The sequence below is a fragment of the Maylandia zebra genome, linkage group LG1 (assembly GCF_041146795.1).
Source record: "Maylandia zebra isolate NMK-2024a linkage group LG1, Mzebra_GT3a, whole genome shotgun sequence".
Taxonomy (NCBI): Eukaryota; Metazoa; Chordata; class Actinopteri; order Cichliformes; family Cichlidae; genus Maylandia; species Maylandia zebra.
In genome coordinates this window covers 37,500,465-37,525,535 of record NC_135167.1, presented here as the reverse complement: position 1 = coordinate 37,525,535, position 25,071 = coordinate 37,500,465, and the positions used below count along the sequence as shown (strand labels likewise).

The 25,071-nt window shown below is 42.0% G+C and overlaps 3 protein-coding genes across 3 annotated transcripts in view; 2 read left to right on the top strand and 1 right to left on the bottom strand.

Annotated features, from left to right (window-relative positions):
• Positions 1 to 23,642, bottom strand: part of LOC101476376 (nuclear receptor ROR-alpha A) — a 175,154-nt gene extending 151,512 nt beyond the window's left edge. The window contains exon 1 of the mRNA XM_076885794.1: positions 23,385 to 23,642. Within this exon, the coding sequence (XP_076741909.1) occupies positions 23,385 to 23,535 (151 nt within the window). The 5' untranslated portion in view covers positions 23,536 to 23,642. The remainder of the gene's footprint in view (positions 1 to 23,384) is intronic.
• Positions 9,129 to 14,927, top strand: LOC143419823 (uncharacterized). Its single transcript, XM_076887393.1, has 3 exons — positions 9,129 to 9,321; positions 10,876 to 10,930; positions 14,120 to 14,927. The coding sequence occupies exons 1-3, from the start codon at positions 9,222 to 9,224 to the stop codon at positions 14,925 to 14,927; spliced, it is 963 nt and encodes a 320-aa protein (XP_076743508.1). The 5' UTR covers positions 9,129 to 9,221.
• On the top strand, positions 14,939 to 17,435 carry LOC143419355 (uncharacterized). Its single transcript, XM_076885786.1, has 4 exons — positions 14,939 to 15,089; positions 15,467 to 15,634; positions 16,031 to 16,126; positions 16,694 to 17,435. Exons 1-4 carry the CDS (start codon positions 14,982 to 14,984, stop codon positions 17,009 to 17,011), a joined length of 690 nt encoding a protein of 229 aa, XP_076741901.1. The 5' UTR covers positions 14,939 to 14,981; the 3' UTR covers positions 17,012 to 17,435.
• Positions 23,643 to 25,071: the final 1,429 nt, after the last annotated feature.

Here is a 25,071-nt window from a genome sequence, read left to right as displayed (position 1 = left end):
AACACAAAGAATGGCAAGAAGCTGTTGTATTTTTCACTGCAATAGCCGGTGACATGACAGCCATGGGAAGCCGACGGGTAAAGAGATCGGTTTTTATCGGATTCCGTAGTGGAAGAGAAATTGCTCAAGCTGTGTTTCCGAAGTAACAAAGAGCCGACGGATGGCCTGGATTGCAGCCATTCGAAGACCAAATATAACGTCCCAGGACACTCCAGCTCACCCTTCCAGGGGTAAGCAGCATACACGCCGCCGGCGCCCCTCTTCATGACCGGTTTCCAGTACCTCCGAGCCGCCAAACGTGGTGAGTGAGAGGGACTCTTTTTTTTTTTCACTTGCTGAGCCTGAAAACGTTGATGCCATTACATTTGGGACTGTTGGTTCCAGTTCAGAAAGTTTGGGGACTGTTTTTCACACCAGTGCCAGCTCAGTGGAGTCTAACAACCCATTTTGTTTTGCTCCTTCCCAACTAGTTGTAGCTACTGGGACTGTTAATGTCTCCATGGCAGCTCAGCTCGAGACTCCCCTTCCTGGGGCTAATTTTATGTTACAGAACTGCGTTTGTCCTACTCCCTCTCAGCCTGGAGAAAGAATCAGCCTTTCATGTGTGATAATTCTGGTTTAGTGAATATAAAAGACTGTTCGTCTCCTGCCTCTACTCAGCATGCAACCTCAGGTCCTGCCGTGAAAAGAGACAGAGAATCCAGTGCCCCTTCTGCTGGTAAAAAAACAGTTTCCTCTGAGGCTGTTCACTTTGAGGTGAACTCGGCATCTGTTTACCCAGTGTTTTTAAAGTCTAGGTCGGCTAACTCAGGTTCTGTAATCTTTGAAAGTGTAAACTGTGAGACAGTTTCCGTGGAGGCCACTTCTACTGGCCCAAAGGACATAAAAGACTGTCTGGGTCCTGTTCCTTCTGAGCCGGGAGTAATACTGTCTGAGACTGTTTATGTTAAGCCTGTGGACCAAAGGGACTGTTTTTCATCTGCTCATTATGTGCAGAGAATTTGTCGCACGGGGACTGGTCTTTCTGAGCCAGCTCCTCTGTCTCTTTGTGCTCCAGTTCTTGGGACGGCTATGGCTCAGCATCCCCCTGCACCTGTCTCTGTTTCTCAGGCGGGGAGGGCTGAGTCCCAGTTGGCCCCCGCTCCGGTTTCCAGGCCGGCTGAGGCCCTGCTGGCCCCTGCACCCGTATCAGCTCCTCAGGTGGGGGCCAGCAGCTTCCCAGTCGCTGCCGAAACCTGTGCCAACCCCTGAGGTGAGGCCCACCAGGACCCAGCCGATCTCTGCACATGTACCTACTCCTCAGGTGGGAGCGGCTGGTGTCCAGCAGGTGCCTGCACCCTTCATCGTCATTGCAGACTCAGAGGAACCAACACCACCACCTGTCCTACGTCCACACCAACCATCACTACAGTGAGCAGCTCAGTCGCCACCTGTTCAGTCACCAGTGTCCCCGCTACCCGTAGCTCAGTCCTCAGCTCGGCTCCCTGTAGCTCAGCCATTAACTCTTTCATCAGCAGCTCCATTTGCACCTGAACCATTAGCTTAGCCGCCCTCAGTCCAGTCCCCTGTAACAGTTCAGTCTCCTAATCAGCTACACATTCACCCACCTGGTCAGCTACACATTTGGCCAGGGGTCCCAATACCCTCTGGCCCTGCATCAGCTCCTGCTGAAAGCTCGGGTGAGCCCATCATTCACTCCGTGGCTCCCACGCCGCCGTCTGCCTCATCCGCTGGGGGTTCTGGAGAGGCCGTCCAGCACTTCCTCGTGTCCGCTGGAGGGTCAGAGGGGCCCGTTCAGCAATCTGTCTCCGCTGGAGGGTCCGAGGGGCTGCTTCAGCCTTCGTCTGTCTCTGCTGGAGGGTCCAAGGGATCTTATCCAGCCTGTAGCGCATCCACCTGCGGCTTCCATGCCGTCGCCTGCAGCGCCTCTGCCTCTGGCTTCCACACCTGGTCCTGCCTCTGCCTCGCCTGGTCCTGCCTCTGCCTCACCTGGTCCTGCCTCTGCCACATCTACACCACTGTCCGATCCAGTTCGGCCTGAACCACCTCGCCTTTGCTGGCCACTTTCCAGTAGAGATGGACGAGGGTGGGAATGGATGTTTGTATTTGTGTGTGCCTGTATGTCTGTGTCTATATGTCAGGTTGGGTATCAGACGCCACCTCTCTGGGGACATCTCAGGCCCTCCAAGGTTTGGAGGTCTATCTCCCCCCACCACCACTTCCCCTGCCAGTGGCGGACTCCCTCAGATATCGGTGCATTGGTGGTTCTTTGTGTCTGGGGATGGGCGTCCAGGTACACACCGGCTCACTCCTTGGCGGCCGCTTATCGGGGCCTGGAGCCTGGGGCTCGCTCGGGCCACTTCGGAGGTGGGGTGCCCCCGGCCTCTCGGCCTGGGGCTCGGTCACTCAGGCACGGCTGGCTGCCGGCGGAGCTCACGGGCGCGTCACTGCAACTCCCCCTGGCTTCTGCTCCGCGGCTGCTGAGTGAGCCCTCATCTGGGACTCTCCTCAGCTCTTTCTGGGACAGTGGCGCGGCTGCCCCTCTGTTGGTCTTCCTTGGTCTCTTGTGTTCTGGGGACCTCTTGTCTGGAGTTTTGATCTCCTCCATACCTGCTTCATGCCCTGGAGGACGGGGCTGTGGCCCCCCCACACCCTCTAGCAGATCATTACATGAAGGAACCTTTTAAAAAAACAAGCGCGTCCATGCTCACAGGTGTACACACGGGTGATCACACCCACAAACGACACCCTTTTTGGCTCCTACCTCAAAGCACACTGTGTTCTGTTGATCTTATGTGCTGCACAATAATGTTTAATATTTAGTATTTACTGTCATATTCCCATATATCATTGTGATGTTGTTTATTCTATTACTCTTGTTCTCTTCTGCTTGTTTTCTTTTTTCTTTCTCAGCAGGTGACCCAGGTGATCGATATATGCATTTTTTTTTCTCTGCCCATTCTGTTGGTTTTTGTCTTTTGCCCTTCTCCCCCGTCCCTCTTCTCAGCTGTTTCTCTTTCCCTCTTTCTTTCTCCCCTTCTTTCCCCCAGTCAAGTCTGTCCCGTATTCAGTAAGTGAAAATAAAATAAACAATAAAAGGTGAATCAAATGGACCATTACGGCAAGGCTGGGATGGTCAATTTGGTCAAGTAAATCCGTTGGGCATCTTTCTTTGCCTTTAGACAACAATTCTGATGGCAAAAGAGCCAAACGGGACAGGCAAAAAAAAAGAAAAAGAAGAACAACTAAACTGTCACTAGGCCAACACCAGAGAATCTGGGATCGTCAGGAGCCCAAGGCATAAACATCAATAAGGAAGAACCACACCAGAGTAACAGTGCACAAAATTGTATATTTGAAACACTGCAGCTGCCAAGAAATGTACTTAACACAATAAAATAAGTACAAACTATTTCCCCGGTAATAACAAACTAAAATAAAGTGCGTGCTTACAAAAAAAAAAAAAAAAAAAGAGAGATGGACGGATCCGATATTACATATCGGTATAGATCTGATACTGACTTAAATTACTGGATCGGATGTCCAATCCATTCAATATCACAAAAGCACCTCACAAAACTTGCGACATGGCGTAACTCGGCTCATAACCTTAGCACGTCGGAGGAGTATGCGTCTCGTGATAGAGCGGCTGTGGCATGCGAGACCTGTCGGCGGTCTGGTTGAGCATTTGGATCCTCGCTTCACGCTGCCAAACCAGCATTTCATCTCCGAGAAAGTTATCCCAGAGAGAAGTAAGGCAAGTGTGTAACTTCATCTCTGAATGCTTGTAAAGCATTTCCCAGCGAATACTGGGAGCGACTGCCTCTTCTCTCTCCCTCCCTCTGCTGCTACTACTTCAATCATGAAACTGATTAATGATCAGCTGATCGGCTTTTCTGTCGCCCGTCTCTCTTGTTTGTTTTTGGCCCACTTTGCACCAGATAGAGGAAACCAGCGGCTGAACAACAGCAGCACGTTTAAGCTTGATAATCTGTTGTTAGAATTTATTTAATATTACTTTCTACACCAGGAGCCTTTTCTACGTAGCTGACGTAACTGTGCAGGGGCAGATCTAGCAAAGTTTAGCCAGGGGGCCAATACGGCATGAACAGGGAAAAGGGGGCACAAAGACATACTTTTCTTTCTTATTCTCATTTAAAATGTATAACTTTTAATAAATAATTATCCGAATCTTACACCCAAAGTTTTCATCTGATGTAACATGTATAGAAGTCCATTATTGTATATAGTAACTATTAAGTCTAATATACCCTAGTAAGCTATAGTACTTTTTCCTTTGGGAAGATACCATCTGTGCAGTCTGCAGTTCTGTTGAAGAAAGATGTTGAATCTATTTAATTATTGTAGAAAAATTATTGATTTCCGTGCTTTTTTTTTTTTTTTTTTTTTACACGTGCATTAAATTACAGTTGATTATGTCGATTAAGCATCATGAGGTGGGGGGTGGTTCCCTTTTTTTTTTTTTTTTTTTTTGCTGGGAGTTGGCAACCCTATTAGTTAGGTTGCTTACTCTTTAAAATACCAGAACAGGGAGGATGGTGCAGGTTTAAGTTTCTTAGATTGATCAGTTTTGCTGAACTATGAAATATTTTTGTATTTGTATTTTGCAGTGTATTTTTTGCATACAGGTATAACAAAATAGATTTAGTTTACTTTTGTTTTTTAAACTTGAGTATCAACTTATACAAAATGCAGCAAGATATTTAAAAAGAACATTTTATTGATTAAAAAGCACACGGATTTATAGCGGTATCGGCAGATATCCAAATTTATGATATTGGTATCAGACATAAAAAAGTGGTATCATGCCATCTATACTTTCCAGGTCTTTAGGGCGGCCCCCTGAACAAGGTCGTCGCCGGGCTGCCTTCCGCATGGTCGGCCTCCGGACCTGCTCTGGCGCCGCCACTGCTTGCCGCGTGGCCGGCCGCCACCGCTGCCCTTCGGCCTCTGGAGTTGCTTCACCTGCCCCGCCGCCGCTGCTTTTCGCATTCTTTTACTCTTACCTGCCATCATCCCTGGGAGTTGCCAGACAAAAGGTGGTGGACAGGGTTTGAAACCACTAAATGCAAAGAGGGATAATTGGACCGCACCACCACTTCCTGCTGAAGGGGAGAATGTGTGTTTTCTTTAATTTAAAAACAAAGTAGTTGTACTTAATTAAATATTTGAATTTAGGGTTTAGTAGTTTTGATTTCCTTCTTTGGTGTTTAGTTTATAAACAAACCAGACTATACTGCATTGTTTGTTGTTTACGATTGTGTTTTGTTTATTTACCCTTCGTATGTCATAGTGGTCTGATCAGCCATTATATAAACCCCTGTGTATCATTTCATGTTGAGGTCAGTCATGTTTGATTGGGTAGTCCTTTGCCTGGTTAAGTTTGCGGTCCTTTGCCTGAGTTGAGTTTTGTTTCTTTGACCTCTCTTATGAGCTCAACATTTATTACTTTTGTAAATATAATTTTTGGGGGTTAAATAAATGAAAACCCTATTTTTCTAATAATTCCTGTGACTCCTCCTGCTTTTTCAACTCGGTCCATCACAGTCCCACAGGAAAAGAAGACAACAGGGGAGAGAAAAAAGAAGATAAAATGACAAAGACATGATGACATCAAAGCTCTGTGGACACAAATGCTGAAAATATGAGGACAAAACAACTGCAGAAGTACAAAACTACGAACAGATGTGGTCTTATTTGTGTGCCTCCAGCTTTTTGAGGAAGGCTAAGAATTTTAAACCTGCAGTTTCAGAACGTCTGTGACAATAATAATAATGTGTACTTTATTGATCCCCGTGGGGAGATTCCTCTCTGCATTTAACCCATTCACTCAGTGAAGCAGCCATTGGGCGCCCGGGGAGCAGTGTGTAGGGATGGTACCTTGCTCAGGGGTACCTCAGGGGAATCGAACCCTCAACCTTCTGATCAAGTAGTTAAATATGTCATTGTTGTTACCTGAAGAGGCTTTTGTCAGTTCAGACCAGGCACCCACACTTGGTCTGCATTACCCACCCGTGACGAGGGTCCACTTGGATCCATGTGACATACATTTTATTTTATCATCTGTAGGTGAACGCAGCATTCTCTTTGGCCATGAGTAAAATATGAATGGGTGACGCACTTTTGTTCATTTGTGAGACCGCATACAAGTAAAAAGTTAAAAAGTGTATGACACTACAACATTATTAACAACAAGTAAAGGGTCTGGTACTGGTTTAGCACTTTTCTACTCTAACTGAGCACTCAAGCTGTGTGCACCCGATTACACGAGCTTTTTCCCCTCCCTATACCAAAGTGAGTTTTCTAACATTAAGACACACACGAATGCATCAGGGGCAATTTGGGGTTCAACATCTTGCCCAAGCATACTTTAACATGTAGGACGGAAAAGCCAGCTAACAAATCGCTGATCTTCTGATTGGTGCGCGACTCACTCTACCTTCTGACATCCCAATAAAAGAGCCATGAAAACAGCATAAACACAGCACAATGAATGTGAAGGATAAGGATCAGCTTTATTTGTCAGTTGCAGTTGCCTGCAGCTGAAACGACAGACCTAGTCGACCATACACACAATACATACAATATACAAACTTACATTGGGGAGACAGGACAGGCTAGGCAGCAGAAAAACAGATAGACAGTGAGATATGTAACATATAGGGGCAAAATTAAGTAATCAGAAATAAGGGAAACAGAAAAGCTGGTGAAATCAAAACAAAGTGAAATCAATGTGACAGAAGACACAGAATGAGAGCTCTGCTCCTCTTCTCCCAAATGAGTGTCAGAAAGTTAGCGTTCAGCTTTAAGGCTCTTCACAGCTCGGTTTTTAAAGCCTTCACTCTCCCACACTGAAGGCTCTGGCTCTGTGCCCCTTCTGCCAGAGACCTGTTACGTAACACGCCCGCTGCTTTCAAGTACCGTCAGAAATAGCAGTACTGCCACCAGAGTGTACGACTGAGCAGTGTGTGCTTTCTATTTCAACTACGCATACGTTTTGTTTGAATTGATTTAAATGAGAAAAATGTGCTTCAGCTCAGTTACTTTTCTGGATTCGCAGCACCTTGTTTATACCAATACGTAACATTTTATGACCTTTTCAAATCGTAAATTAACTTTTTTCAAACATGAGTTGAACACTTTACACTTTTGGACACTCACTTGGCATTGAAGATTATAATTCATTTTTTTTATTCCAACCATATTTTGGGCACATTTTTTTTAATGTTGTACAGTTTATGTACAAAGTGAGAAAATGTAGTTAATTTTAATCCTCATAAATATTCTTAAATTTGCTTGTTTCTTCTAAAAGTTTATTTGGTTCCAAAATTGATATTTTCCAGACATTGTTTTCTAAATATTTTGACAGTTTGTTGTTAATTGCCTCGTAGAGTAGTGGATTACACTCACTTTTTCAGCTGGAGAAACAAATCCTCTTTGGGGTCACAAAGGACATCTGACAGCGTCTAATATTATCGTCGATATTTTTATTATAAATGTTCTTTTTTTAAAGGATATGTTATTGCTTTAATGTTTTTTCAATAGTAATGCCAAATGTATGATCTTGTGAATGATTTGCAGGGCTCAGTGCACTTTACAAACACTAAACAAATACAGATAAACTGCACACCAAAAAGAAATAGGTTCACATTTTAGGAGCACTTGCTTGTGTGTTTTATTTTGTAGGAGAAATCCTGATTTAATTTCAGACATTCAAAAAAACAAAAAGGAAACAACAGACAATGACTTTGAGATGAGGGACTCAAAGTGTAAAACTGTTTAAACTTACTTTACTGCCCAAGTCTTTATGTTCTGCTTCCAAGCAGCCAGACCTTTGTGTATTTTTTTGTATTAGTCTCGAGGAGTAGTTCTCCAGGCTTTCAATGTTCTTATTCTTGACATTGGCTGCATTTTCACTAATTTCCAGTTCAGATTTTTAAACCACTTAACACTGAATGTGACTCATGACTCAAGCATTAAAAGGGCATCTAACTCAAGGGCAAACTACTGAAAATATCAGACAACTTAACAACAAAAACATTTTAAATAGTATCTTTACAGACTTTGTTACAGTGATGTATTGTAAAACATTACAATAATTTACATCAAATTATCAGTATCAGGTCTAAAATCTGATCTACAGCTATCAACAATACCTGAAAGTCATGTTCTTAAGGAATAGGAAGAAATTCAGCAAAGGCCTGACACAGGACCGTCTGTCGGCTGTTCACATGAAAAAGGGTCTCAGTGGAGGAGCTGCTGTTCGTAAAGAAGGAAAACAGGAAGACTAAGCTGATGTATTTCATGTTCCACAAGAACCTGACTGAAAATCAGTGTCAATGAGGTTTATGGAGTAAAGAATCCACATTTGAATTTTGGTTCAAAATGTCTCAAGTATGCACAGAGGAGGTCAGGAGAGCACATCACAGCAGGAGGTCTGTTACAGGCTGAAGCTGCGTTTCAGGCAGTAGTTTGGGAAATCCTGAAAACTGATGGAAAGCACCTGATTGGCAAAAGCTGTATTTTCAGCATGATGGTGATCCTATACATACTGCCAATATAAAAGCATACTTGGATAGAAGGAGACAAAAAGAAACACTATCATGGGTTGGCCTCCCCAGAGCCCAGACTTAACGTTGTTGAAGCAATGTGGGGTCAACTGGACAGGAAACAGAACAAAAGGCAGAAACATCCAAAGAAGGAAACCTGCTGAACTATTCCTGGGGACCACTTAAAGATATTACAGGAACGTTTGCTTCAAAGAGTTCAGACTGTTCGAAGAACAAAGGTGGTCAGACCAAATATTGATTTTCAAGATCATCAGAATTTCCATGTTTGCAATACATACAAATACTGACACATTTTTGCAATTTTCTTAGCAAAATACAGTGAAATGAGGCGTGTCTCGACACTTTTTTACAGCTCGTTCCTGCAGCACTACACTGTAATCCCTAACAGTTGTTCTAGCTCATAACTAATAAGCTCATAACACTCAAATGTCGTTTTGTAGTTGAGCAAACTATAAAGTATTGAGCTCTGTTGGCTTTTATGCAACTTTAATTGAATAGGGCTCAATATTTTTTAGCTAATTTGTTCGGAACGCTCAAAAAGTTTAAGAAGCATATATTAGTGACGTTCTGGTGGGTGGAGTCTTGTCGCTCCCTCAGGAAAGCTGAGTCAGCCATCTTGAATTTACCTTGATGCAGGGAAGATTTGGCCAGCCCGTGTGGATTAAGAGTCCCCAACTTCAACCTACCACGACCACCACCTTATTTTTTTTCATCAACTGCCCTAAATTTGGTAAGTCTAACGTGTTTTTGTTTTGTTTAAATTTAATTTCGATAAACATTCTTTTTTATTTTTTTACTGGAAATACATTCGTACTTTGCGCACAGTGAATGTTTGTTATAAATGAATTCGAATCCAAGTAATTGTAATTTTAGAAGTTTTCGAATGTGACAAATACGTAATGTTATTTCAAATTAGAACGGTGTAACGTTTTGGCGGTTTTCCGTGAGGGACAACATTTCCCATAATGCATTGTATTCTTGCCCGGGAAGTTGACGGTGGCAGTTCTAGCTCTATGCCTTTGAACTTTCTACTAAAATTTTCTACTGTCCGTTTCTACCGGTTGTCGTATTCGCCGGTAATGCACGTGCGTATTGTGAGTATACTTATTTCAATAAGTGTCCGTGTTACACAGTCAGTAGTTTACGCTGTTGAGCTATGTGTGTGTGCTAGCATGAAGCGAACAATAATAAACAACATGAGTGTGTTATCATGATGGTAATTAGACACATGTTTGTATTTTTTTCGTAGTCTCAAATGTGTGGTTGTGAGATAATCTCGAAGTTCTTTTAACAGTTTAGAGGGGTATTCCACTAAGCGAGCTCTACAAGTCAAGCCTTGCGGAAAAATGCATCGCCTGATTCAGCCTAACATTACACACTGGTCAAACTCGGTGCTACGAACGAAGTTCACCTAAATTGTTCGCGCTAATTCGACAAGGCTCAACCAGCCAGACTGAGGCGCCTCCTTGACACCTTTAAGCCAGACCCTATCGATCTTTGCTAGATAAATTGAAATGAAATGAAAATAAAGAGCCGCGTTCTGCTCCCAGGCTAAGAAAGAATCATTGATGCAGACTGTGCGGATCACAAATACTCCCTAACCTGTAAGGCAGGGGTGTCCAAACTTTTTTCACTGAGGGCCACATACATAAAAATATAGGAGGGGCTGGGCCACTTACTAGAAATTAGGTAAAAAACCTTAACTTTAGTGTATTAAAGTGTATTAAAGATCACAAAATCACTTAAAAGTGGTCGAATATGTTATATTGTTGAATATAATTAAAGACAAAACCGCCTTCATCACAGCTTTCCATAAATTGATCTTTATTGATTCATTCAGAAAAAGTTTTGGTAGCTCATTTTCAGAACAGCAGCTTCAGATTTCTTCTTAGACAGAAGATTTACAGCACAGAGAAAAAACAATAAAGGGGAAAATAGGACGGGTAAATTTCAAGTTTGTTATTTAAGTTATTAAGCTTAGCAACACACCTATTAACATTAGTTTGAAACGGTTAACATTAACAGACTGAACTGGACTTAATAACAGGAGTGCATATAATCTTAGTAAATTATTGTGGTGAGTATCAGCTGCGCTGGGTATGTAAATCGGGCCATCCAGCTGCGGTGCTGATTCGACGTGACTCGTGCCAAAAATCCGGACAAATGTCACTTGATCAAGGAGCAGATCTGCATCAGATGAGATCAGCTGACTACGTGTGTGTGTGCTGTGCAAAAAATGTTTTTGAACATTAACAAGTCGTCTTTGTGCACATATTGTTTACAGATATCAGACTGCAAAGAGCGCTACAGAGAGTCAGCATTTCACCAGTTGTCAGTGGGTGAGTTTTATAATTTGTGTCCTAATTTAAATAAAAAATAAATACAAAGAAACTAGAGAATTTTGCCCTGAATTATTCAAAATTTTTAGATTTTTTTTTTGCAACAGAACAGACAAAATTAAATTACTGTGTGAACTTGTTGGCATAATTATGTTCCACCTAATTTAAAAATTGACATGCATTTTAAGTACAATGCGTGTAAACAGTGCATTTTGAAAAGCCAAAAGTGCAAACAGGGCTGAAATGGTTTTGACTGCAAATGTTTTAATTGCAGGGGTGAAGTTGGCCCAATGGAGTGGAAATGCAAGTTGTGTTCTGCAACTTCAAATACTCGGGGACAATTATTTTGGCACTACACTGTATTGCATACCCAATATTCACGAGTGTCCCCCCTGCCATGTCTCTATGACAGTTGCATTTGTACTTTTCCATCATTCGAGGCAATGAAAGCTCATCTGTCAAGATCACATAATGATTCACATAGAGTTGATGCAACTGAAGGAGCACGTAGTTGTTTTATATGTCCTTTGTGTAACTTCACACAGCCCTTTTCTGAGGGAATTCTGTTTGGTCACTTGAGAAATCATTTACGAAGTCATGAGATGGTACCATGCCCATTCAAAAACTGTAATTACAGAACAAATAGTTACTCAGCATTTAATGCACACAAAAGTAGAAAGCATAGTGGTGATTCAGGCTTTGGTGAATGTGTTGTATTGGCATACAACGATAGCGCCCCAGAGCTAGTTGCAGCAGAAAGTCTTCGGGAACCTGCTGAAACTCACAGTCCAGGGTCTGCAGACACATTTGATCTCGATGAGATAAACAGTCAGTGTGACCCAGACATGTTAAAGGCCCAGCTGAACCATAACTTGGCATCGTTATTTCTAAAGATGCAATCTATTCTTCATGTGTCAGAAATGGCATCTCAGGAAATAGTGGAACATTTGACTCAGATATTTTTCTTGTCCCAACCGATACTCAAACATGACATCAGAGAGGTCTTAGAGAGTCATGATATCACTGTCAGTGAAGCAATTCTAAATGAGGTTGTCAGTACTGTTATGGACTGCAATGTTATTGTCAGTGCCACAGCTAAGGGGAAGCCGTTGTCCTCAACCAAGAGAAGGAAAACCTTCATTGAAAATAATTACCCTGTGGTAAAGCCTGTACAGTATCTGCTACAGCCAGGACACACAGCAGTACATGTTCCCATTCTCAAAATGATACAAAAAATCTTCAGTCATACAGATATTCTTGATAAAATTAAAGAAACAAAGGTGGCACAAAACGGTGTCTATGTAAGACACCAAGATGGTTTGTACTTCAAAGAGAACACATTCTTGTCTTCAGATGAGTTCAAAATAACACTAATTTTGTACATTGATGATTTGGAGATAGCCAATCCACTTGGCACATCGCGCAAAATACACAAAATCTGTTCAGTATACTGGATGCTTGCTGATCTTCCCAGTAAATACCGGTCAGCCTTGCATGTGATTCAGCTTGCTGCTTTATGTAAAGTGGCTGACATCCAGACATTTGGGTATGAAAAAGCACTTGGTCCTTTGTTGAGAGACCTCCGTACCCTTGAACAAGATGGGATATTTATTGAGTCTATTGGTAAGGTAGTCCAAGGAACAGTCATGTGTGTGGTGTGTGACAATCTTGCAGCCCATGAGTTGGCAGGCTTTTCAAAGTCTTTTAGAGCAGAACACTTTTGCAGGTTCTGCACAGCAACACAAGTTAAACTTCAGACTCATGAAGTTGCAAGCGGCGAGTTCAGTCTTAGGACAAAAGAGAGCCATAATAGTGATGTGCATGCCGTAATGCATGGGGTCAGTCGGAGTCAAAATGGTGTTCAGGCAGATTGTGTCCTGAGACAGCAACTAGAGCATTTTCATACTGTCACTGGCTTTCCACCTGATGCCCTCCATGATCTTTTGGAGGGCATTGTGCCTACAGAGCTCGCCCTGTGTATTGGAGAGATGATCCGTCGCAAATACTTCACCCTTGAATATTTGAATGACAGAATTCTGTCATTTCCCTACCAAGGAACAGACAAGCTTGAGAAACCTCATAAAATACCACAGAGCTTTGCTTTAAAGAAAAGCATTGGTGGTAATGGCCATGAAAATGCCACATTGCTTAAACTGCTCCCTTTGATTATTGGAAATGCTGTTCCTGAAGAGGATGGGATATGGACTGTGCTAATGGACTTAAAAGAGGTAGTAGAGTTATCACTGTCTTCAGAATTCACAGAGGAGTCCATCCAGTATTTACAGTCGAAGATCCAAGATCATAGACAGATGCTGAAAGAAGCCTTTCCAGATTTCAAACTCCGTCCTAAGCATCACTACATTGAACACTATCCTGACCTTATACGTCTTTTTGGGCCCCTTGTACACTTGTGGACAATGAGGTTTGAGGGAAAACACAGTTTTTTCAAGAGAGTTGTACACGATACACAAAACTTTAAAAATGTGTTAAAAACACTCGCCGACAGGCATCAGTACATGGTAGCATTTCATCTCAGTGCCTCAGGATTCTTCAGACCTCACCAGCAAGCATCAAATGTCTCCTCTGTACTGGTATCAATGCTTCCAGATGTTGCAAAGACATATGTTAAACAAATAACAGCAAGCAATGTTATTTACAGCACATCAAAGATCTGCATTGATGGAACTGATTATAATGTAGGAATGTTTTTGTCTGTTGGACAAGAGGGAGGACTGCCTAAGTTCTGTAGAATTGAACAGGTTCTCCTGGTTAATAGTAGTGTTGTCTTTCTTTGCCAAAGGCACATATCGCACTACATTGAACACCTGAGATCTTACGAACTTTTCCCAAATAATCTGGCTGTTCACACCCCATCAGAGCTAAATGACAAAACACCTCTCTGTGCTTACAACGTAGATGGAAGATTGCTCTTGACACCAAAACGTTTCATATTATTACATTGAAGATTTATTGAAGCAGGTTAACAGCTGACTTCAACATTCTCTTGGAGCTGTGCTGGGCAGTGGGTCCATGAATAAACTGCCTCACTCCAGCAGGTGTCCTTCCATACTTCCCATCGTTCAAGTGAGGCTATGGACTTGTGTACATTGTTTGTATCACGTTTACTCTCCATAAAAATTAATGTTTGTTCTTTTTTTTTCCCTTTTTCTTTTTTTTTTCTTCCCCTAGGAACCAAAAGATGGCTGCTGCCCAGAAGCATGTGCATGTTGAACGAGACACCGCCCTGAAACTTACTCTACTTGAGCGACCAAAGTCAGTGGAGGAGCTGAAAGAAATAATTCAAGAGAGATTCAAGCCAAGACTGGATGGGGACTTTAGCCTTCACTATGAGGATCCGGACTTTGATGGTGATCTTTGTCTCCTTGTGGACATCCAGGAGTTACCAGAGAAGGGCACATTAAGAGTTGTCAGACCTGAAAGCGACACCTTCTCTACTGCATCTTCTGACACAGACATACTCCCACATGTACCTGCGATACAGCGCCAGAAGAGTTGGCCTGATGAATTTGTTGTTCCTAGTTTTGGTTATGAAATGGATCATATACTAGAAGAAGGAAATCGAGTTTATGAAGAATCAGGAAAATTGCTGAAGTTAAAGAGATCACAGAAGAGTGAAATCCTTAGAAAAATGGCAGAAACAATCTACAGTTTTAAAGCATACGCACATGACAAGGAATTGGCAATGGCTGCTCAAGCTTTGATTAGAGCTCATCCATGTCTCAGAATGACAGCTGGTGAAGACGGGGCGTTGGGATGGAAACGCCACATGGGGTACAAGCTTGCATCTTACCGTAACAATCTGGCCAAAGCTGGGGTTGCAGAAGTAGCCATCAACACAGGGAGGCGGAGCCGAAACAACCCCAACAATGATCACCCCCATCAAAACATAAAGAAAGCTCGAAAAGCTGAGGTCAACTACATCACTAACCTACCGAAGGATCAAACCCCAGCCTCTCTGGAAAAAATGAGAGAATAGATCATGCATGAAGTCGAAAAGACTGAGAGAAACTACTTGGTCATAGGCAAGCTCATGGACACAACCTATGCCCTACGTCGCCAAGAAATTGTTGGAGCTGTTGTAGCTCCACGAGTGAGAGACGTCGTGGACAGATGGCCAGCCCTACTTATAGAGTCACAGGTAAAATAAAATTAAAAGTGTGTGTGTGTGTGTGTGTGTGTGTGTGTCTGTCTCTTTACTGTTCTCCCAGTTTTTAAAAGTCTAGATTTTCAAACAATTTACCAAAAAGCAAATGGCAGATGTAAAATGACAACACATCACTGTGATGTTTTTTTTTCTTTTTTTCCCCATTCATAGTAAACAAAGTCTCTAGAAGTTTATTTATTTAAATTTCCTTTAGATAACATTACAAAGAATGACGAATAACTTTCTATTTTGGCCTTGGTTCTGATTAGAATTTCTCTGGTTTTGCTAACCTGAGAACTTTTTAAAATACATTCACAATTCTGTTCCTAATTCATCTTTGTTCATTTCTGTGTATTTCTGTTCATGTACAGGTGGTGGCAGAGTTCCACCGAATCAACAATGTTAACCTGCGCACTCAATTCTACAAGGAGCTGGACAGACACACCCCTAGACTCATCACTTTGTTCCGAGACAAGGCCATCAAGACTGGCAAGATTGCAGAGGAGCTAGCAAAGCTCATGAGAATTTATGACATTCGGGTAAATTTTTCATTTCACATGATTCAGGATTACATTAACCGATGGTTTGTACACAGCTGTAAGAAGCCATAGTGTCAATTGCTTCAACTGTGCTCCGAGATTAAGTGATTATGCCATGGATACAAGGTTGTCATTTTAGGAGAAGGACATCTTGACAAAATCTATCCTATCAAAATATCCAAAAAAATCCAAAATACAGAATTTACCATCTATGGCTAGGGTAGGGTAGGGTAGGGTAGGGTTACCCTTCTAGATTGACAAGTTTAGCCCGTTACACAAAAAGTTTGGACACCCCTGATCTATAACAATGACAATCAGAACATGGCTATCCAACACTTTGTTTTTACTCTGCATTTGTGTAAATACTATTCTAATAGATATTGTATGTTCATCTAGGAACAGCATGATGTAAATACAAGACGGGCCCTCGTCCTTCGTGCACTTCCTGTGTACCTGCGTGAAGATGCCTCCATGTTATTCAGGACTTGTGATGTAAGTGTACTGGCCTCAGCATCAACCCCTTTGCCTAGCTGTTCAGTCAAACATATGACATCGCTCAGAACTCAAGGAGAACCAGGGTGTATATCAGGAAGGAGGTTCAACACAGTCCTCATCTGACTTGTTTTCTCCCATATATCAACTATTGTTGAATAAGATTGCAAGAAGATTGTTACGCATAAACCAGAAAACATGAAAATAGTTGAAAGATTATTATACAAAAAAAATCTGCAGATAAAAACTATCTCCCTTTTAAAATTCAAGTGTTCTATTTTTTTGGAGGTGCCATGTTGTGGTCAGAGAAATGTTTGGTAAATAACAAAAACAAAAATCTTGGCATATATTTATTATTGAAAACATTTATTTAAACATATGTTTTGAAGTCAAACCGAAATTAAGATTATTGTAATGCATCATGATGTATCGCCATATCAAATTAAATCATTGACATTATAATCCTAAAAGAAACGTGTGACTTATGAAGATTCACACCTCTAATCAATAGCATGATTTGTGTCCTTGTGGGGCTGAACTCATTCTTGTATTATTTTTGTTTTGCAGTCAGCAGATGGTCCAGACCTCACTGACACTCCTGTGGCTCTGCTGACAGTTGTCACGGATGACACTACTGATTCGGCCCTCTTCAGTCCCGAAAGCATCTGCATTGTCATTGAGGATGAAATACTTGTGAATGGTCCCACAAATCTGGCTGAGTCATTTCTCCTGCTCTTTGGGTACATCTATGCACTAGACCTACAATACCCAAAGAAACTTGAGCTTACATTCACATTTATCCAGAAGGTTGTGATGTGCCTTGAGGACAACAAACCACTGAAAGGGCGTCTACTGACGCTGAAGAATGATTTGTTCAATGAGTGAATCACTCAGAATGGACTACTTGTTGAGCTGAGTATTGAGGAAGCTTTTTTTTGTTTGTTTTTTTTCCTAATCATTGGGCTTTTCTACTTCTAATTTAAAGTGAATGACTGCTCATTTTGGGACTATTCATGTTTAACGTTGTGTTGCCTAATACCTCAATGCACTACCTGATGTTTGTTCCCAGTTATGTACAGTTGTGTAAACCAGTACATGGATGCCTCATTTCTCCTGCTTTTTGGGTAGTTCTGTGCACTAGACCTACAATACGCAGACTCTCGAGCTTTTATTCACATGTATCCAGAAGGTTGTGACCCTTGGAGTCTTTTTCTCTTGTTTTATTTATGAAGCACTTTTTTATGAGTGAGCTCTGTTGTTTGTGCCTTTTTAAAAGCACATTGTGTTTAATAAAAAGTTGTTAAATTGTTAGTGTTGTTACTTTCATGTTTTCTAACACTTTTAGCTGATTATAATTTACTGGGCAAATAGTTCAGAATTATTTGTAAGTGTATTTCCCACAGTATTTTAAAAATCTTGAAGATTAAGTGTTATTTCCCATATTATAAGTTAGAAAATATGAAAAAGTTTGAGTTCATTTCCCACATCATATGAGTTGCAATATGTAAAATATTTTGAGTGTATTTCCCACCTTAATTAAGTTGAAACATATTGAACATTTTGAGTTTATTACTCCCTAATTATAAGTTGAGGAATATCAACATTTATGAGTTAACATTGAGGTAATTTAAGGCAACTGCAACTACAATTTTTATTTTAGTTAAACTTAAAACTTTTAAAAACATCACTAGAAAATTGTTGTGTAATCTGTTACACAACAATTTTTGAGTTCTGTGAACTTATTAGGTTTTACAGTGTATAATCCACAACATGTTCTCCATAGAGCTCCATAGATACATGCTCTACAACTAGATTTTGAGATTTTGTGTGATTGCCATTTATTAAAACATCCATCCAGTTATTTCAGGATTGCCAGGAATCTAATCCAGGTATCACAGAGCAAGAGGCAGGCTTCACCCACGTCCGACCGTTAATGCCTACATTCACACTTGTGCTCAATTTTGGAATCACCAGTTAACTTAACCCCATGTATGTTTTTCGACTGTGGAAGGAAGCCGGCGTACCCGGAGAGAAAACACACAGACGCTGGGAGAACATGCAAGCTCCACACAGAAAGCCCCCAGCCTGGATTCAAACCCAGGACCTTCTTGCTAACCACTCCTGCTAATCACTGTACCCCCATGCCAAAGGCTCAGAATAAAAGAAAACTACTTATTAAGAAATGTAAAAATGACAGACAGAGCCTGTAAAATTAGTAACGCATGATAAATATTGTGAGGTCCTTTCAAGGGAGTGAAAGCCAGACATGAAGTCTACATCAGCATCAACACAGGAAATGAAAATGATAAAAACCCTGCAACTCTTCACACTTTGCCGTGGAAGCTCAAACTTGGTGTCAGTCAGTGTAACAACACTCTGCCCAAATGAACCGTCACACCTCAAATGTGTTTGTGTAAATATGCTGCAAGGCAGTTGTGTCTGTTTACCAGCACCTCTGGGGTCAAAGGTCAGGTTCAAGTAAAATTTCAAGTGACTTTTAATAAACCCAGTCTTGTTGTTTTAGATCAAAAGTTCTATTCCATTGTATTATAACTTGCACATTAAAGAAACTCATATCCATGTCTTCTTGGTTTCCAAAGCAGCTTCAGTTATTTTGACTTCTTTGCATGCTGATGAAACGAATGGATATTCTGCTTTGCTGCAGAGCGCTGGTGGGGCTGGATCCTGAACAGAATGACTGTCAAAGCGCCTCACGAGCCACGATAACACAGCAAAAACCACAATCAGGCAATTGTGATGTAAATTATTTAACACAGTCATTCATTCATTTCACATAACGAACTTAAAAATCACAGTTGCTTTAATCATCCATCTCTAACACACCATTTCATGACTGATGTGTTATTATGTAAGTGTCAGTTACAGGAGTGAGCTGCACTGACTACCACAATTAATGTGCTGCTGCATGCTACAGACCATGCAGGAAGTTTGTGCAGCCGTGAAATTCATGTTTTTATAACTGTTACTCAGCACTGTTTAGCAGTTACAGTTTCCAAATCAAGCTGTCTAGTTGATAAATGAACAATTCACTGGACATTTCTGATTGGTCAGCACCGTCACGGGCCTTTCTGTGTGGAGTTTACATGTTCTCCCTGTGGGTATGTGGGTTCTCTACAGGTACACCAGCTTCTTTCAAAGTCCAAACAGATGCATATTAGGTTCCTGGTCAGTCTGTGGATGTAACTCTGTGTTAGCCCTGGGTCATATTGGTGACATGTCCATGGTGTACTCTGCCTCTGAATACAAGAGGCAAAAGACCCTGTTGTGGATAAATCACTAAGAACATTTACAGAGGGAGTTAACGTAGAAGCTGTAAGAAAAGCTTCTGTAAGAAAGCTTACAGTTTGCTTAATCACACAAAGAATCTTTGTCATAATGAAGTTAAACTTTTGAGTTTTAGGTTTTTAATATGGTGTAGATCTATGGTGTACCAGTCAAGCCTAACAGACCTCTCTGCACTTCCTGTTAAAAGGGAGTTTTCGCCAAAGTGCTTGCTCATACGGGGTCATATGATTGTCTCAAACCGTGACAGCAATTGCCAGATTGATTTATCTCAACCTAAAGATGCCTTTTAAAAAGTCTACATACCTCTACATTACAAAGTAAACACATAACACACAGTGTAAAATGATCTCATCATCAGGGACCCGTGGTGCATGAAGTGACTAGTGATAAAATCACTAGTCACTTCTAATGGCCTATTCAGTATCTATTAAGTGAGCGCAGAGGAGTCAAGGTGTCAGTCTATTGTAAGTACTGTTGAAAGGCGCTGAGACTGTACGTCCAGAATGTGCTCACTGATTCTGGTTGTGATCCCGCATGGTTGCTATTGAATTATTCCAGGCTTTCACTGACATTCAGTCAAGCCTAAGCAAGAGAGGCTTAGGTAAATTTGTATTTAAAAGAAGAAAAATTAAACATCTTGAACTGAGCGCTAGTTTCGCTTACCAGGCTGAGTAGGCACCCATATGCTGCAAAGCCACCACAGACATGCACTTCCTGCATGTTGACCTCTTTACTTTCTCTTCGTCCTTTCCTGTCTGCTTCACTTTCTTATCCAGCAGTAATGGCTGAAAGGCCCAAAAACGTTAAAACAGGAGTGTCCAACTCCAGGCCTCGAGGGCCGGTGTCCTGAAGGCTTTAGGCCATGTCCACACGAATACGTTTGAAAGTGCATCTTTCTCTCTCTGTTTCGGCCTTCCATCCACACTGAGACGGCGTCTTCGGTCAAGCAAAACCGAGCTTTTTGAAAACGCCCTCCAAAGTGGATACATTTGAAAACACTGTTTTCATGTCGCAGTGTGGACGGCGAAAACGGAGGCTTTCGAAAACGATGACGCATTTTAGTCATGTAGTGCAGTCATGTGACCAATTCAACTAAGATGGCGGACGGCATCGTACAGCAGTTGTTTTGTTATATATATATAAAGTGAGTCTATATTCCCACTCGTTTTTGCAACTTTGTGCTCTAGTGTTACTCGCAGCAACTCCACCTCGACATTTTGCCGCGACGTTTCACAGAGCCGGAAAGTAAATAAAGGGCAGGTTGAATCATCTTATGTTTCACACATCCGCAGTACGGGAACATAAGCATTTTCAGTGTGGATGAAAAACAATAGTGTGGATGTGAAGATAGACAAAACGCCGTTTTCATCAGATGATTAGTTCATTCCCAGGCCTCTGGTGAACTTCAAGACACGATTAGGAGGTCATTTAGCCATTTGAATCAGCTGTGTTGGATCAAGGACACATCTAAAACCTGCAGGACACCAGCCCTCGAGGCCTGGAGTTGGACACCCCTGCCTTAAAACATCTTAAACCATCAGAATTTTTAAGATGTTTTAAAAAAGGAGAAGAAGTATTCATGTGATATGACTTGTTTATATTTGTTGTTCAGCGGGTCCTACTTATGTTCTCCAGTTACTGTAGGATAAATCATTCATTGCTCTCTTTCTCCCCACACTGGCAGAGGTGTGTCTGAAGGCTGAAGCAGTGAGAGCTGCACCAAGACCTACTGTACACCACACACTGACTGATGCACACAGAGCTGTGGGTGGATAAAGCTGCACTAGCGTACCAGCAAGACTCTGTGCAAAACCTTTTATGTAAAAAATATGCAGTAAGCACTGCTCAGGAGAAAATGTCTACATTGTGTCCTGAACATGATTATTCATTTCACAAAACAAATGTGAAATGTTATCACACCAGTTTTTAGCCATTAATATGTGCTCGGATTGAACAGCAGGCTGGGACGAGTCCCAGAAATCCCGAGTCCCTGATTTCAGGATTGACATTCAGTGACAAATTGTACTTTGAGCACTGAGAGGACCCGTCGCTATTCTTTCATGGAGGACCAGCTTCATCACCTTATCAAGACTCTAATTCTGCATCTCAACGGGAACCTTTCCTTTCTTATTCACACACCCCACAGTCATCTCAGTTTTTACAAGTCAAACTTGAACACAGCATCTGACCCATTGACTTGGCTTTATTTATTTGGCTTTATTTACCTTTCATTGTTTACTCTGCCCCTCAGGGCTCTGCTTTGACTGCATGTCTCAGAAACAGTCACACTATCTGCCCGTCTCCATTTCAACACCGCTCAAACACTCACTGTGATTTTTCTCCTTCTCCTCAAACAGCTGTTACGTAACCGACTCTGCTCCGAGAAACTCAATGAAGTTCGATCTGACCGCCTCTCTCTCTCCAGGCTGCATACCAATAATGAGCAGCAGGAAAATCTGCCGTCAGGTCCGTGAGCTGCTCACAGGGGACGTATGGCTTCATTCACTGGTATTAATTACTGCATGGAAGTGAGAGCGTGACACTCTGTTTAGGTGGCCATCAAATAATAAAAACTTATAAAATATAATTCTGCTGCAAAACATATCCACCAATATATTTGTGGTTGTTTTCAAAGTCTTTGTAGTAGTTTTAGCTGTTGTGAGACTGTAGCTGTTACTTTGAACCTCTTAGTACTTGTTTCGTGGTTATTTTGAGACTCCGTGGTCGTTTTAAGTCCTTCTTTGATTGTTTTGAGTCTGTGGTTCTTTTAACTGTCGCTGATTTAAATCTCTGTGGTTGTGTTGAATGTTTGGCTGTTTTCTGATTCTTTGGAGTTGTTTGGAGTCTCTTTGTGCCCGTCTTCAGACCCTGGGGTTGTACTGAGTCTCCTTGTGGTTGATTCTGTGTTTTGGGGGTTTTAAGTCTCTGTAGTCGATGTGGACTTGTCATGAGACTTTGTGTGATCATTTTAAGTCACTTTATTTGGTTATTTCAAGTCTCTTTGTGTCCCTTTGACTCTACTTCTTACTCATTTAGATCTCTTACGATCTTTTTTTAAATGTTGTAACAGCCTCCAGTTCAGTCTTTTGTTAAATGTACTGTTGCAACAACTCGCAAATCGTTGTTTCTCAACAAAAATTGTCATTTTCTAAATGACAAGGAATTGACATTTGCGCCTCATAATTTCAAATCTGGATGACACAGCTGGAGCAGCAGGGTTTAACAAATGAACCAGTTCTGATACGGTGCTTTTCCACTCTGACGACACACAGCACTTTTTTCTATGCTTTCTGTCAAACACTCACACACTGATGGACAAAACATGGGGTTAGCCCAAGATATCTGATGGACACACGGGGATGGAACCACCAGGTGAAGCACCACCTGCTCTGCCACCTGAGCCACAGCCACCCCACAAAAGAGCCACAAATCACTGTGTTCCTGTTATGAATCAACAATTTCTACTTTTGTTCAATAGCTTCATGTTCTTTGTTACTGACCTGTAAAAAGAAAAAACATTTTTGGAGCGGGCTGATTGTTGACATGAAAGGTGTACATAAGCTGCTAACACAGTGAGAACACGTTTGTCTTAAAAACTGAAGTCTTATAAAAACGATTTCCTTTCACTGGAACAAAAAAATAGCAAAACGGCCAAACAGGAAGGGTATGACATTCATTCACTTTCACGTTTTAAGTCGATTATTTTATTATTTATTAATTAAAGTTAAATAAAATGCCTTCAGCTCAACATGACATTTTCCGTCCACATCAAAGTGATGTTCTCACACAGAGGTGTTAATGTGCACGTGTCAGTGGATGTCTGCGCTCCAACACATCAAACTGCTACACAAACCGTTTGAAGTTGCTGCTGCAGCTCAAACACACTCACAGCTGTGACAGATGTAGCCGAGATCAATAACAATAATCATCATTTTAGAATTAGCAGTCCTACCTTTGCCGCAGCTGGAGCCGGAGGAGCTGGAGCCGCAGGAGCTGTGTGTCCTGGGCGGTGTGAGGTGCGGAGTCTCCAGGCTCGCTGATGTAGCGGGCTCGGAGCCGCTCCTGCTCGCCTCGCTGGCTGAATCCTGCGGGGACGACTCCATCCATCAACCGAAAACAAAAACTCCCTGAAACGAACCGGATCTCCCCCTGTGGTTGGTGCCTGCTACTGAAATATCAAAACCCCCACGAACGGCTGGTGGGGTGGTGTGTTTGAACAGCGGCAGAAGCGCGACTGCTGAGCGGCCGTCAGGTCGCTACTAGGAGCGCCGTTTGGAGGAGAAGAAGCCGGGCTGAGAGAGAGGGAGGGCGGCGCTGTAGAGAGCTCGGCTGCCCTCCCTGGAGGCTGACACATGGGCAGGCTGCAGTCTCGAAGCGAGCGCTGTCAAAGTAGCGAGCAGGTTGGAGTGTTTCTGTTGCAAAGACAGCTGGGCTCCTGCACACTGTGTGAACCATGTAAAAGTTTCTGACTGTCAGTTTCTGACACATTATCAGTAAAATAGCACCCAAAGTAAAGGTTCTTGCTGTGAACACATATGAATATCCGTGTAAAGGTCCTCATTGCTATAAAGCAATGCTGTCAAGCGTACAACTCAGGGGCCAGAACCCCTCAAACAGTTCAATCCAACCAAAATTGCTGCAAAACTGTAAAAGAGAAAGACTTTTCACTTTTCACTTTTCACTCCTTTCACTCCGCTCTGTGAACCCTTCCAGCTGTCTTACTGCCTCCCTCTTTAAGAAAGACTTACTTTCATGTCTTACTATCTTCCCACTGTCACTCAAGAATCTGCAGTTTTCCACTTGATTTAACTCAAAACCTTTTCGTATATTTCGAGATATTTTGTGAAAAGGGTTGGCGTAATAAGCAAATGCTTCAGCCAATACCTTTTGATTAGCCTTGTCTCATGCTTTCTTTCTTTATGGTAGATTTTTGTTCTGTTTTCACTGTTTTTTTTTTCACTGTTTTCACTGAGATTTGAATTTGAATGCTAATCAATAAAATCAAATCAAAATCAAATCAAAATGTATGAAATGTATATATCTACACCACCGCAGGGATGCGCAGAACATATCACTGCAGTTTGTTACCTATCACTTGCATTACAATGGAGCAATGAGGGACCTTTTTTGGGTCATACATACTTGATAAAAGCAAAACCTATCCTTCAAAACTTTACCACCAAACAAGAGAGCTTCACTCTTTGGCCGTGCCAAAAAAATTCTGTCCATAAAAGTTGAAAAATGGAATCTGTGATAAACAGCAGCCCTGTCTCTAAACTCTAACGCTCGTCGGCACAAGTCTGATTGTCAGCAAATCAAACCGGGCTGCAGCTGTGACAGAAAGGCTGTAAAATGTGCTCGATACCCCCCACTCAGGAAGGAACACCACAGCATGCAATCATTTGCCTTCTTCAAGACCACCAAACTCCCACCATCTAGTATCCATGAGAGGTTAAAGACCTGCTCCAGTTTTCCACAACAGGGACAAAAACATATTGTTCCCTTTGAATTGGAGATCCAACAAACAGGCAGACTGGTACGGTGGCATAGACCTTCTAAAGGAGGTTAAGGAGTATGATACTCCTGAAGCTGGAGCACACCTTCTCATATCCCATCTTCAAAAGAGCGATCACCAGCTG

What these genes read in the sequence shown, in the direction of transcription:
- LOC143419823 (XM_076887393.1), top strand. Translation starts at nt 9,222, where the DNA reads ATGCAGGGAAGATTTGGCCAGCCCGTGTGGATTAAGAGTCCCCAACTT. An exon ending in CATCAACTGCCCTAAATTTG is followed by an intron (nt 9,322 to 10,875) that starts GTAAGTCTAACG and finishes TATTGTTTACAG; the next exon opens with ATATCAGACTGCAAAGAGCG. An exon ending in ATTTCACCAGTTGTCAGTGG is followed by an intron (nt 10,931 to 14,119) that starts GTGAGTTTTATA and finishes TTCTTCCCCTAG; the next exon opens with GAACCAAAAGATGGCTGCTG.
- LOC143419355 (XM_076885786.1), top strand. Translation starts at nt 14,982, where the DNA reads ATGGACACAACCTATGCCCTACGTCGCCAAGAAATTGTTGGAGCTGTT. An exon ending in TGAGAATTTATGACATTCGG is followed by an intron (nt 15,635 to 16,030) that starts GTAAATTTTTCA and finishes ATGTTCATCTAG; the next exon opens with GAACAGCATGATGTAAATAC. An exon ending in TGTTATTCAGGACTTGTGAT is followed by an intron (nt 16,127 to 16,693) that starts GTAAGTGTACTG and finishes TTTGTTTTGCAG; the next exon opens with TCAGCAGATGGTCCAGACCT.